Raw genomic sequence first — 13444 nt, 5'->3', positions numbered from 1 at the left:
CAGCTCCCTGCTAGGCGCCTGGAAAGCAGCAGAGGATGGTCTGTATGCTTGGGCCCCTGCACCCACACAGGAGATCAAGATGGAAATCTTGATCAACAGCTGGCCAGCCTCAGTTGCTGGCTTTGTCTTTCAGTGACTCTTTCAAATAAATAAACAAATATTTAAAAATATACATCTTGACAGTGCACCTGCAAGCTTACAATTTCTTCATAAGTGGGACTCAGAGTAGTGAGGCCTGCTGTGCAGCAGGCTCTTCGTAACGTCTCCCATGGTGCCACAGGCCCTCCCTGGCCACGGGTGTGAGAGCGTTGCTGGCCTCCTAGGCTGTGCCACACAGCGCCAGCCCCAGAGCCAGCCTCTGCTCCTTGCGAAGTGAAGTCAAATGCTCCTAAGGCATTAGAAATGACCTTGTCATCCTGGCAGCCCAGCCAGCCAGCCAGGTTAGAAACCACAGAAGCTATGAGGTCTACAAGTGTGATGTGGCTGTCCCCTCTCCTCACAAGTGCAGTCTGGAGGCTTGGGGGTACCCCAGGCCACCAATCGGAGGGTGGGAGCATCCTAATGCTTTCCCCAAGGGCCACATGGATCAGAGTGCTGGCACCGGCCAAAGACAGCCGGGAATTCCAACTGGGTCTGCCATGTGGGTGCAGAGGTTCAAGCACTTCCCAGGTCCATTTAGTGACAGGAAATTATATCAGAAGTGAGCAGTCAGGGGGCCCAGTGCTGTAGCCTAGGGGTTTATAGTCTTTACCTTGCACGCTCTGGGATCCCATATGGATGTTTTGATAGTACACCGGTTCGTATCCTGGTGGACCCACTTCCCATCCAGCTCCCTGCTTGTGGCCTGGGAGAGCAGTCAAGGACAGCCCAAAGATTTATTTATTTTTATTACAAAGTCAGATATACAGAGAGGAGGAGAGACAGAGAGGAAGATCTTCCCTCAGATGAGTCACTCCCCAAGTGAGCGCAACGGCCGGTGCTGCCAGTCCAAAGCCAGTAGCCAGGCGCGTTCAAGGCGAGGACTTTAGCCGTTAGGCCATGCCGCCGGGCCCCCAAAAATCAACTTTTAAAAACTCTTATCCTCCCCACCACCCCAGTACCCAGAAATGGGGAACCGCCACCAGGGTCATCAACCCAGGATTCCGGACGTGGCTGGCGCACGCGCCCAGGGTTCTGCCCAGGTGGTTTTGTTAGTACTGAAATCTCGCAGATCCAAGAATGAGGGTCTTTAGAACTCTTGTTTTCCTACTGTACTGGCATTTCGGAGCTCCGCTTGCAGGGAGGAGAAATCCTTGCGCCGCGAGGACGGGCGGAGCAGGGGCGGGGGGCAGCCTGCCCCGCCAGCCCGAGAAGGAGGCGGGGAGCAGGGCCCCGGGGAGGCGCCTGGGGTGTGCGAGGCGGGTCGTGGGACGGGATCGCCTGTCCTGCAGCCGCCCAGTCCTGCCCCAAGCCCGCACGCCAGGCGCAGCCGCCGCCGGAGGAGGGGCGACCACCCCGAGTCCGCCCCGCCCCGGGAGAGGCCCCTGCCCAGACCCCGGGTTCCGGGGCACCCTGGCCAAGCCGATCCCTGGGGGCCCTTCGCCCCCCACTCCGACTGCCTCCCAAAACAGGGTGGGGAAGGGGGTCGGAGCTCCCCGGCCACCATCTCCGCCTCCGAGAAAGCCGCCTGATTAGCGCCGGGACAGGTAGGGACCCAAGGCAGGAGCCAAGGTGCGTCCTGGCTCCCCCACCTCAGCGGGAACTCTGGGGAAGGACTCACGCCCCCGGCCCTGCTCGGACACGCGGAACCCTGGGCCCCGCACCCTGGCTACGAGGCGCCTGTGAACTTCCCGTTGGGGAGGCCCGGGTGGCTGGGGGTAGGGAGTGGTGTCCCGCGGCCCGGTGGCGGCTGCGCCAGGCCCCAAGTCCAGGGTCACTCCAGCCCCGCGCCCTGGGAGTATAAGCGGAACACGAACATCCAGGCGCGTCCCAGGCGCTTCCCACCCCCTCCGGCAGCCATGCGTGCCTTCCTGATGGAAGTTTTCCAGAATGGCAAAAAGGAACTTGGGATCCTGGGTGTGCTTGTGCCTGAACTCGGCCGCAAGGCCCCTGTTGATTCCCAGCGGTCAGTCCCTTGCGTCCTTACCGCAGGCACAAGCTGCTGACTGCCCTTTTGTGAGCTCTGGCTGCACAGCCTGCGGAAAGCACATGTATTTTTCCTGTGGAATGAATGTATGTTTGCTTGTAGTTAAATGCTCATTACTTTCCCCAATCAAGTAATAATTGGGGATCATCAAACCAATAAAAAAGTTTTTTCATTTTTTGCTGTGATAAAAAGGATGAGATATAAGATCTCTTAAAATGAAAGTATTTATTTTAAAGGTAGAGGGACTGAAAGAGAGAGAAACCCAGAGAGAATTCTTCCACCCACTGACTCACTGTCCAAATGGCCTCCAGGAGTGTCCAGGAGTCTGGCACCCCACCAAGGTCTGCCACATGGCTGCAGGGGCCCAAGCCCTGGGCTGCTTGCCCAGGCACCTTAGCAGGGAGCTGGGGTTGGAAGTGGAGTAGCCGGGACTGGAACCCTAGCAGACGCTGGCATTTCTGGAGGTGTCTTAACCTACTGCACCTCAAAACCAGAGAGGCTGCGTTTTATTTATTATTATTATTACTATTTTAAGAGAGGCTGTGTTTTAAATAGGAGATGGGCCCAGCGTGATAGCCTAGTGGCTAAAGTCTTCACCTTGCATGCTTCACTGGAATCCCATATGGTCGCTGGTTCTAATCCCAGTGGCCCTGCTTCCCATCCAGCTCCCTGCTTGTGGCCTGGGAAAGCAGTTGAGTACAGCCCAAAGCCTTGGGACCCTGCACCCATGTGGGAGACCCAGAAGAAGCTCCTGGTCACATTGGTTCAGCTCCGGTTGCTGCGGCCACTTGGGGAGTGAATCAGGGGACTGAAGATCTTCCTCTGTGTCTCTCCTCCTTTTTGTATATCTGCCTTTCCAATTAAAATAAATAAATGTTTAAAATAAATAAATAAATAGGAGAAAATGTAAGGTATGTGAGTTCCCTAGTCATCTCTCTCTCACACACACATGTGTCTCACAGCGAAGACCGCCAGGATAATGGGGGTACCTGGTCACCGAGTGTGTATAAACTGGCTGGTGGATCTCTTGAAGTTCGATCGCCATGTGGACCTCAGAACACCCCTGTTCCTCCTTACAAGATGTATGCAGAAGGCACTCCCCAAGTGAGCTGCAACGGGCCGGTACGCGCCAATCTGGGAACCAGAAACCTCTTCCGGGTCTCCCACGCGGGTGCAGGGTCCCAAAGCTTTGGGCCATCCTCGACTGTTTTCCCAGGCCACAAGCAGGGAGCTGGATGGGAAGTGGAGCTGCCGGGATTAGAACCGGCGCCCATATGGGATCCCGGTGCTTTCAAGGCGAGGACTTTAGCCGCTAGGCCATGCCGCCGGGCCCAGTTATTTGTTTTATACTTTTTTTTTTTTTTTGGTAGAGCAAGTGAAATGATCTGGAAACCAGTTCCTTGTCTGTAATTACTATAAGCATTCTCTTTCTGGCTTGCTTCTCAGGAAGTTATTTACTAAGCCATATATTTTTTTAAAAGATTTATTTACTTTTATTACAAAGTCAGATATATATAAAGGAGGAGAGACAGAGAGGAAGATCTTCCGTCCAATGATTCACTCCCCAAGTGAGCGCAATGGCTGGTGCTGCGCCGATCCGGAGCCAGGAACCGCCTCCAAGTCTTCCACATGGGTGCAGGATCCCAAAGCATTGGGCTGTCCTCGACTGCTTTCCCAGGCCACAAGCAGGGAGCTGGATGGGAAGTGGGGCTGCTGGGACTAGAACTGGCGCCAATATGGGATCCTGGCATGTTGAAGGCAAGGACTTCAGCCACTAGGCCACGCCACCAGGCCATACTAAACCATATTTAGGGCTCCACTGCACCCTGGATATAAACCAACACTTCGGGGTTGGCATTGTGCAAAGTGGATTAAGCCACTGCCTACAACCTCTGCACCCTAAAAAGATGCCCAGTTGTTCCACTTGCTACCAAGTTCACTGCTAATGCACCTGGGAGGGCAGTGGAGGATGGTCCAAGTGCTTGGGCACCGGGGAGACCCTGAGGAAGCTCTTGGCTCCTGACCGCAGCCGTCGTGGTCCTTTGGGGAGTGAACCAGTGAAGGGATGCCTGCTTCCTTTCCCTCTTTTTCTAAATATGTTAATAAATAAAAGAAGCCATCTGTCTGTGTAGCATATCCAAGCTGCATATACAGCTGCCCCATCAGTCCTCCATAGCTGCCAGGGACACCGAGGGCCAGTGCCCCAGCACCGTTACAAAGCTGTATGTCACACTGCCTGTGTCATCCACCTCACTTCCTCTCATGTCATGGACATCGCTTTGTTCTGTATCATCACAGAATGGGTGAGGACAATCTAAAAGACGGTGAGAGGGCCCGGCACTGTTGCTTAGCGGCTGAAGTCCTCGCCTTGAACGCACCGGAATCCTATATGGGCGCCGGTTCTAATCCCGGCAGCTCCACTTCCCATCCAGCTCCCTGCTGATGCCCTAGAAAAGCAGTAGATGGGCCAAAGCCTTGGGACCCTGCAGTCCATGGGAAACCCAGAAGAAGCTCCTGGCTCCTGGCTTTAGATCAGCTCAACTCTTTCTCTCTGTCTCTTCTCTCTGTAAACTTGACTTTCCCATTGAACAAACAAACAAACAAACACACTTGGGAAGGCAGTGGAAGATAGCCCAAGTGCTTGAGTCCCTGCACCCACGTGGGAGACCTAGATGGGAGTTTCAGGCTCCTAGCTTCCACCAGATCCAGATGGGGAGTGAACCTGTGGATGGAAGACCTCTCCTTCCCTCTCCCCCTCACCTGTAACTCTGCCTTTCAAATTCAAAGAAAAAAATTGTTGAGTACTTACCACGCCATGACATCAGCCCCCGATATTTAAAAGATGTTTGATGCAAAAGATTTTTTGAAACCATGCATCGTATTTTCACCAGTTTCCACGAACTCTTTGAAGATCCGCTGTGTCCTGAATTATTCATCATAAGGGGATTATAACAAGAGGCTGGCTGCCGAGTATAAAAACAACGCCCAAGAATACGGCCACCACTGTGAGAGGTGACCGTCCCTGTAGTAGACCCTCACCTCACTCGAGGAAGGCTGGCCAGGGCGCACAGGGTCAAGGAGACCCCGTGGCATGCTTAGGTGGAATTTGCCAGAGATTCGAGCAGTAGGATGTTGGGAATCAGCACCCTTGGAGGCCGGCAGGTGCTGTGGCCCGCCTGGGCGACCCGCCCCCTTCCTCCTGCGGTGCCGCTCCAGCGCCCTCTGCTGAAGAAGCCGAACGCGGCCAAATCCCAGTTGACTTGCCTGAGGTGGATAATAGGACTCCAGCCACGTGCAATTCTAAAACAGAATAAAGTTACAGTGACCCACAGTTCAGGAGCGGTTGCCTTGGGGATGGTAAACCAAAGCCAAGGCGGGAGCTGTCTTGTGTGTATCTTATCATGATGGCTACACAGTTGCACATAGCTGGTGAAACTGCATTTGTACCCCTGGGATGTGTGCATCTTATTGGACAGAAATAACCTGGGATTGTTTTTCAGACTCATTTTAGGAAGCACAGGGCTCAAGCGCAAATACAGAGACAATCATGTGCCTGTGTGTGCAGGCACTCATGTGTGTGCAGGTGCCCATAGGCAGGTGTCAGCGTGTGCAGGTGCCTGCGTTGAATATGCCTGTGCATACCCACGACACATCCCACCCCCAGGACACCCTCCTTGCACTGCGGCAGCGCGTAGCTCTGCATGGGGTGTTGTTGGAGACTTTCTGGCTGTGGCTGGATGACTTGTTCTCCCTGAGAGGTTCAAGCTCACTGGGGGTGTGGCGGGTCCTGGCAGCATATGGAGGGGAAGGATGTGCACCAGTGCCCACTCCCTCTGCCCCCCGAAGGTGTGTCCACATGGACGAGTCTTCCTGATGGTTCAGTCTTCATCCAAAGAGCAAATGCCTCTTCATTCCATTATGTGGGTTTTAACATTGGACGTTTTTTCTTACAGATTTATTTGTTTTTATTGGAAAGTCAGATATACAGAGAGGAGAGACAGAGAGAAAGATCTTCCATCTGCTGGTTCACTCCCCTAGTGGCTGCCATGGCTGGAGCTGAGATGATCTGAAGCAAGGAGCCAAGAGCTTCTTCTGGGTCTCCTACAAAGGTCCAGGGGCCTAACGGATTGAACCATCCTTTACTGCTTTCCCAAGCCATTAGCAGGGAGCTGAATCAAAAGTGGAACAGGGGGCCCGGTGCAGTAGCCTAGCGGCTAAAGTCCTCGCATTGCACATGCTGGGATCCCATATGGGTGCTGGTTCTAATCCCAGCAGCCCCACTTCCCATCCAGCTCCCTGCTTGTAGCCTAGGAAAGCAGTCAAGGACGGTCCAAAATATTGGGACCCTGAACCCACGTGGGAGACCTGGAAGACGCTCCAGGCTCCTGGCTTTCACTGGCTGACAGGGACACCACCAGGGAGAGCCATTATGAGACACCTCTTGGCATCTACCAGCAGGTACTGGCATCGGGAGCTGAGCAAGGAGTCAAATGCAGGTGCCACGCTTAGTCATTGATGGTCAACAACTCGCAAAGCAGGGTGACAGCGAAGGACAGGGATGGTCCATTTGGGGATTGGTTCACTCCCCAAATACCTGGGCCAGGCCTAAGCCAGCAGTGACGAAATCCACCCAGATCTCCCCAGCAACTGGCACAGGCCTAGGCACTTGTGCCATCACTCGCTGCCTCCCATTGTGGGCGTGAGTGGGGAGCTGGATCCAAAGTAGAGCAGGTGGGACTTGAACCTACACTCCGAGATGGAATGGGGGTGCCCCACTTGGCAGCTGCACCCACCATGGTCCCAATGCCTGCCCAAGAGATGAGGCTGGCGTAACTGGTGTATTAACCACCAGGCCAAAGTGCACATGTCCTGGACATCTTAAAGTCCTCTCGTGTTTGTGGGACCGCAGCTTCTCTCCGACCCGACCTGAAAGCCCTGGAGCATCGGCTGAGGCTGCCCGAATGACCCGTCCTCCTTAGTCCCTCAGCGGTGTCAGGTTGCAAGACTCCGAAAGCGCTGGATTGGCCCTGTGATGCTACAACGTGTGGGTGACAGAGCCAGGAACATGTGTCACGCAGGGCACGTGACTATCCATATTGGGAAAACATGGTTGTCACAGGCACCGTGGGGCCCTGGGAAGTGGATACCAGGACGATGCCCCAGTTACCATGGTAACACACCTACATTCCTGGGTGCACAGGCAGCCTGGGGCCTGACTTGTCTAATGTGGCCCAACCCACTGGTGTCATTCAGTCACATGGACTTGGTGGCTGTGACATCCCTCCAGGTCCTCTGGCGGGCATCCCACACAAGCACTCTTATTTTTTAAGAAAATAATTTCTTCTTCTTTTAATCAGAGGTTAGATATACAGAGAGGAAGAGAGACAGAGGAAGATCTTCCATCCAATGATTCACTCCCCAAGTGACCGCAATAGCCGGAACTGAGCTGATCCAAAGCCAGGAGCTTCTTTTGGGTCTCCCACGTGGTTGCAGGATCCCAAGGCTTTGGGCCGTCCTCAACTGCTTTCCCAGGCCACAAGCAGGGAGCTGGATGGGAAGCAAGGCCACCAGGATTAGAGCCAGCACCCATATGGTATTCGGTGTGTGCAAGGCGAAGACTTCAGCTGCTATGCTACTGCGCTGGGCCCCCCACACAGGCACTCTTTATAGGTGTTCTGGAGCCACTGCAGAAAGCTCATGGGTCAATGTTTGGGTGCAACAGGCAGAGCTGCCGCCTTCTCTCAATCCATATGGGCACTGGTTTGTGTCCGGGATACTCCACTTCTAATCAAGCTCCCTGCCTGGGAAAGCAGCAGAGGATGGCCCAAGTCCCCTGGCCAGCCCCAGCCACGCCTTATTCACCAGTGATCAGCGCCTTCCTACGGAGAGCAGACAGGGATGCCCGCACATTGGGCAGGCACAGCTGCACCAGGCAGACTGGCAGACTCGCTTCTAAATCACAATGAATTTTTACTAGTTTGTTCTTTGGAAGGCAGCAGGTGGGGCTGTGTGAATTTCCTGCCCCCTTGAACTGTGTGTCTGCGGACATACAGGGTTGCATTTAATCAGGGAGTGCACAGGAGGCAGCTGAAGGGATGATGGCATGTAAAGAATGCGCTTAACATCACCCTGGGAGTCCAAAGTGGAAGACACATTGGATGAAGGGCAGAGGAGGTGGGGAGAGGGTGCTGCGGGCCCCTGGGTACAGAGGAGGGCTGGAAAGTGAAGGTGTGAGCTTGGACTGCTGAGGGTCTAGATATGGACAACATGGTGGCTGGACAGGGTTTAGGTATAGGGAAGCCAGAAGGTCGCCTACCTGGACACGTGGTCAGCTAGCACGATGGGCAGCAGCCCAGGAGGCAGCTGGGTGTGGGACTTGGGGGATGTGTGGGAGGCGAGGCGGGAGGAGACCTGGCAGAGCTGACCCGCCAGACCCTCTTGTCCTGCAGGACGCGGGAGATGGGCGCCCGGCCCTCGCGGCAGCAGGTGCCCGCGGAGCCGCCCCTGGCCCTGGACGCGCTGCCCCCCGAGCTGCTGGTGCAGGTGCTGAGCCACGTGCCGCCGCTGGCGCTGGTGACGCGCTGCCGGCCCGTGTGCCGCGCCTGGCGGGACGTGGTGGACGGGCCCTCCGTGTGGTTGCTGCAGCTGGCCCGCGACCGCAGCGCCCAGGGCCGCGCGCTCTACGCCCTGGCCCAGCGCTGCCCGCCCGCCGGCCAGGAAGAGGACGAACTGCCGCTCTGCGCCCTGGCGCGCTACTGTCTGCGCGCGCCCCTCAGCCGGAACCTCATCTTCAACTCGTGCGGAGAGCGTGCGTGCGGTGGGCGGGGCCAAAGGAGGGGAGGGTGTGTGCTGGGACGGGGCCAGATGGGCGTGGTCAGAGTGAGGGGCCGGGTCCGGAGAAGAGGCAGGCTGGGACTGGCCTCTATACAGAATGGGCGTGGCCATAGTGAAGGAGGCGGGACGAGTGGGAAGGAGGGGAGGAGCCTGGGGCGGGGCTGGCCTAATCAGGGGGGCTAGGGGCGTGGTGGGTAGGGGGAGTGCCCTGGAGGTGAGGATGGGGCTGGACGAGCTGGCGGGCCCATGCTAACTGCAACCCTATTGCCCCATGTGTTTGCACAGTGGGCTTCAGAGGCTGGGAGGTAGAGCACGGAGGCAATGGCTGGGCCGTGGAGAAGAATGTCACACTGATACCAGGAGCTCCTTCCCAGACCTGCTTCGTTACTTCGTTCGAGTGAGTGGTCCCTGATTCTTGGGGAAGGGCCAGGAAGGAGAGGGATCCCACCCCATGGTCCTCATCCACATTTTCATCATTTCATCAGACTGTCTGCTGGGTACCAGATACTGTTTTATAGGCCTGGGGCACAATCAGAAAGATTAGCAGCTTTACTGGTTTGTTTGTTTGTTTTGAACTTTAGTAAAGATTTATTTTACTTGAAAGAATTACAGAAAGAGGGCCCGGCGCGGTGGCCAGGTGACTAAAGTCCTCACCTTGAACACGCCAGGATCCCATATGGACTCTGGTTCTGGTCCCAGCAGCTCCACTTCCCATCCAGCTCCCTGTTTGTGGCTTGGGAAAGCAGTCGAGGACAGTCCAAAGCCTTGGGACCCTGCACCCACATGGGATACCCAGAGGAGGCTTCTAGCTCCTGGCTTCGGATTGGCTGTTCCCCAGAGAACAGAGGGGTCAGCGAGATCCTAAGGCCCTGGAGAAGTTTGCAGGTGCACTTTGTGTGGCCTCCACCCTGGGCCCCACAACATGTTACCGCCAAGCTGCCTGGGCTGTTGGAGCGGAGCCCTGGAGAGACGTGTGGCCCAGCACAGGTCTCCAGGTCTGGCAAAGCAGACTGTAGCGGTTGGTCAGTGGGGGTTAGTAGGCTTCCTTGAGGAGGTGACTTTTGCCTGTGACTTGGTTGCCTTCCTCTGCCCCCAGGTGGTGTTTCAAGAGGCAGCTGGTGGACCTGGTGATGGAGGGGCTCTGGCAGGAGCTGCTGGACAGCACCCAGCTTGAGATCTGTGTGGCAGACTGGTGAGTGCAGAGTGCGGCTTGTCCTCACCCCAACTGCAGACAGCGGCTGGGCAGCAGGACTGCATTTCCAGCGCCTCTCAACTGCAGGGGCGCTGCTGCTACCCTGTACCCTCTGTAGCAAGGCCTTACTGCTACAGGGCAAAGAGGGGTGTGCCCTCCTCCCACACACTTCCCAGCAGGACCCTGGGGTTGTCCACTCAGGCCACTCACCCTGATTGCACCCAATCCTAAGGTTTGAGATACCTGTAACCCCCCACAAAGGGCTGAGCCCAAAAATGGGAGACTGAGGCTTGGGGGAAGGGGGGTATGCAGTTGGGATGGGTTGGGGGGTGGTCCCTGGCTCTGGGCCATGGACAGCAGGAGCATCCAGGCTGCTGCACTGGAAGCTGCCACACCCGACCCCATCAAATGTGGCACAGGTGTGTGGGACCCTTGGTGAGGTATGGGGCGGGGTGGGGCACGCAGGCTCACTGCCGCCTGGTGGCAGGTGGGGAGCCCGAGAGAACTGTGGCTGCGTCTACCGGCTCCGGGTCCGCCTTCTGGACATGCACGAAAATGAAGTGGTCAAGTTCTCAGCTTCGCCCAACCCAGTCATGCAGTGGACAGAGAGGGGCTGCCGACAGGTGGGTGTAGACCGCCCCTGCACCCTGCCTGGTTGGCTCCAAGGCAAGCGGCAGCCGGCCTCCCACCTGCCTGCTTGCCCCCTGGCCCCCCGCAAGGTCTGTGAGAACAGCTCCTTGGTTCCAAGCCTTGCATGTCCATTCATTCCCATTAGCACAGCAGTCTCACCAGCGGGCCACACTTGTTGAGCACTTGCTATGTGCTACCCAAAGTTCTTATCCACTCTCTACCCTGGAGTTGGGGAAACTGAGGCTTAGGGAGGCCAAGTGACCAACCCCCACAGTGCTCAGGGACTGTCTGAGCCCCAGCTGGCGCCCAAGCTCGCACGGTCCTGCCTCCACACCTGCCCTCCTCAAACACAGGAAAGAACCCAGAAAAGTGGGCCACAGTGGATGCCACCTCCCCTGGCTCCTGCTAAGGGAGGGGAGCCTTCAGTGGCAGCACAGGCTGGGTGTGAACACCGGGGGCCAGTGGGCAAGGCCCGACATGGACAGACCCTCTTAAGAGAAAACATGCAATAGAGACCCAAGTAGGTGAGTGGCTGCTGGGGGCGGGCTGGATGTGAGGCTAATGGATACAGGTGTTCCCGAGTTAGCTGCTGGTGACGGTTGCAGAAAATCATGAATCCATTAAGACGCAGAATTATGCCCTTTCATAATGGTGCATTTTATCTTAATGTGAATTTTCTAATACAAAAAATCACACAAAGAAGGAAGAATATGCAGAACTCCACTTGTGACACTCCCCCCCCCCACCCCAAGATGGGCTCCTGCCTTGCTCTGCTCCCACCTTGCAGTCTCTTGCCCTGGCTGCCCGACAGCGGCTGATCCTCCAGGCGCCCCCACTCGGCTCCTTGCTTCCCTGGTTCCATGTTCAGTGCCACCTCTGTGGGGCCCTCGCTTGCTTGCTTCACTCCTGGCAGAACACTGCACACTGTAAACTCCCACCCCCACCTGTCACCAGCTTCCGCCAGCCCCCACAGTCCTTGGGGAGCCACAGGCTGTCCCCCCTGTCACTCTCTTCCTCCTCCCCACCAGGTCTCCCACATCTTCACCAACTTCGGCAAGGGCATCCGCTACGTGTCATTTGAGCAGTATGGCAGGGACACGCGTTCCTGGGTGGGACACTATGGTGCTCTGGTCACCCACTCCAGTGTGAAAGTGAGGATCCGCTGCCTGTCCTAGCCTGCCCATTGGATCCGGCCTTCTGGAAGCCACTGTCTGGTGCCACCCACTCAAGGAGGAAGGGGGTGCCTTGCCACTGTGCATCAGATGCCCCCGGGGACGGTGGGGTTCCCCGGTGGCTTGCTCTGAGCACACCTTCCAGGGACCCCACTGTTGCTGCTGTGGACGGTGGCCCTTGAGTTAAGTGACGAGGGCTCCCATCAGGACGTTTACACACCCCTTAGCTCCCTGGGTGTATATGCGTGGAAGCAGGTAAGCATCAAAAAGTGACTCAGTTCACCGGCCTGCCTAAGTCAGCTAAGAATTTATGGTAGTGGGAGCAGGGCTCAGTCGAGGCTAAATCTGCCTTTGACCAGGGACTTCAAAAGGGGGAAGGAAGCCTTTTTGTCACTTCGGGGAGGCCCTAGGATCCTGGCCATGTGCCCCAGGCCCCATCAGCTCTTGCCTGTTGCCGCTCTGGTCTCTGCACTAGACTTGCTGTACACAGACCCCAGGGTAAGGTGTGCCAACGGGAGCATGCTGTTTCTCCCCCTCCACTCCCCAGATGGGCACAGCCAGCAGACCAGCTGTCACATGGTGCTAAGCCTGAGGGGACCCAAGTTCTGCTGTGACCATGTGCACGTGTCTACCTCTGCCTCCTGCCCTGAGAAGCCCGGCCACCGGCTGTACCGTGGTGCTCCCAGGGAAGCTTCCAGAGTCCAGGAGCAGCTGGGAGGTGCCCAGAGGCTCCTGGAGCTGATCTCAGCATTGTGGTGCAATGTGTTAAAACACTGCCTGCAGGGGTTAGGCAGCGTGGCCTAGTGGCTAAGGTCCTCGCCTTGATCCCATATGGCCGCTGGTTCTAATCCCGGCAGCTCCACTTCCTCTCTATCTCTCCTCCTCTCAGTATATCTGACTTTGTAATAAAAATAAAAATAAAAAAAAAAACCACTGCCTGCAATATGGCATCTTATCAGCTCCCTGCTGATGTGCCTGGGAAGGCAGTGGGAAATGGCCCGAGTACTTGGGCTCCTGCACCTCATCTGGGAGACCCAGATGAAGCTCCTAGCTGCGGCTGTTTGAGGAATAAAACCAGCAGATGGAAGCTCTCTTTCTTTCCCTCTCTCTGGAACTCTACCTTCCAAATAAATCTCAAAAAAAAAAAAAAAAAAATCTACTGTGGCCAATTACATGCTCACAGGATGTCAGTATTACTATCAGAACCAGGTCCCTGGGCAACCTGGGGTTGCAGCCAGCAGGTGGGAGCAGGACTTGCAGCCCAGCAGGGAGTGCCAGCTCCTGTCCTGGCTGCCTCCTCTGGGCCTCTGGAAAGGGAAGACAGGTCTTAGTGCTACCTGCCAGTGGCACAGCTCAGGACAGAGAGGCCCTGCTGGACTGCAGAGCAACAAATTTAATGTTTACCAACATGAACAAGGCAGATTACAAACCCAAGCCCTGGCTATCAGCCACCCCAGCATGTGGGAGCATGGGGATGTGGGATGTGTTTAT

At 56.2% G+C, this 13444-nt stretch overlaps 1 protein-coding gene across 1 annotated transcript; it reads left to right on the top strand.

Annotated features, from left to right (window-relative positions):
* Window positions 1-1378: 1378 nt before the first annotated feature.
* LOC101521748 (F-box only protein 17) lies at window positions 1379-11957 on the top strand. The gene is made up of 6 exons (XM_004595091.2): window positions 1379-1685; window positions 8575-8933; window positions 9245-9356; window positions 10056-10151; window positions 10639-10774; window positions 11810-11957. Exons 2-6 carry the CDS (start codon window positions 8585-8587, stop codon window positions 11954-11956), a joined length of 840 nt encoding a protein of 279 aa, XP_004595148.1. The 5' UTR covers window positions 1379-1685; window positions 8575-8584; the 3' UTR covers window position 11957.
* The last annotated feature ends 1487 nt before the right edge of the window (window positions 11958-13444 follow it).

The sequence above is a fragment of the Ochotona princeps genome, chromosome 16 (assembly GCF_030435755.1).
Source record: "Ochotona princeps isolate mOchPri1 chromosome 16, mOchPri1.hap1, whole genome shotgun sequence".
Lineage (NCBI taxonomy): Eukaryota > Metazoa > Chordata > Mammalia > Lagomorpha > Ochotonidae > Ochotona > Ochotona princeps.
Note: the sequence above shows the minus strand (reverse complement) of the source record. Positions and strands in the feature narration are given on the sequence as shown.

What these genes read in the sequence shown, in the direction of transcription:
- LOC101521748 (XM_004595091.2), top strand. Translation starts at nt 8,585, where the DNA reads ATGGGCGCCCGGCCCTCGCGGCAGCAGGTGCCCGCGGAGCCGCCCCTG. An exon ending in CTTCAACTCGTGCGGAGAGC is followed by an intron (nt 8,934 to 9,244) that starts GTGCGTGCGGTG and finishes GTGTTTGCACAG; the next exon opens with TGGGCTTCAGAGGCTGGGAG. An exon ending in GAGATCTGTGTGGCAGACTG is followed by an intron (nt 10,152 to 10,638) that starts GTGAGTGCAGAG and finishes GCCTGGTGGCAG; the next exon opens with GTGGGGAGCCCGAGAGAACT.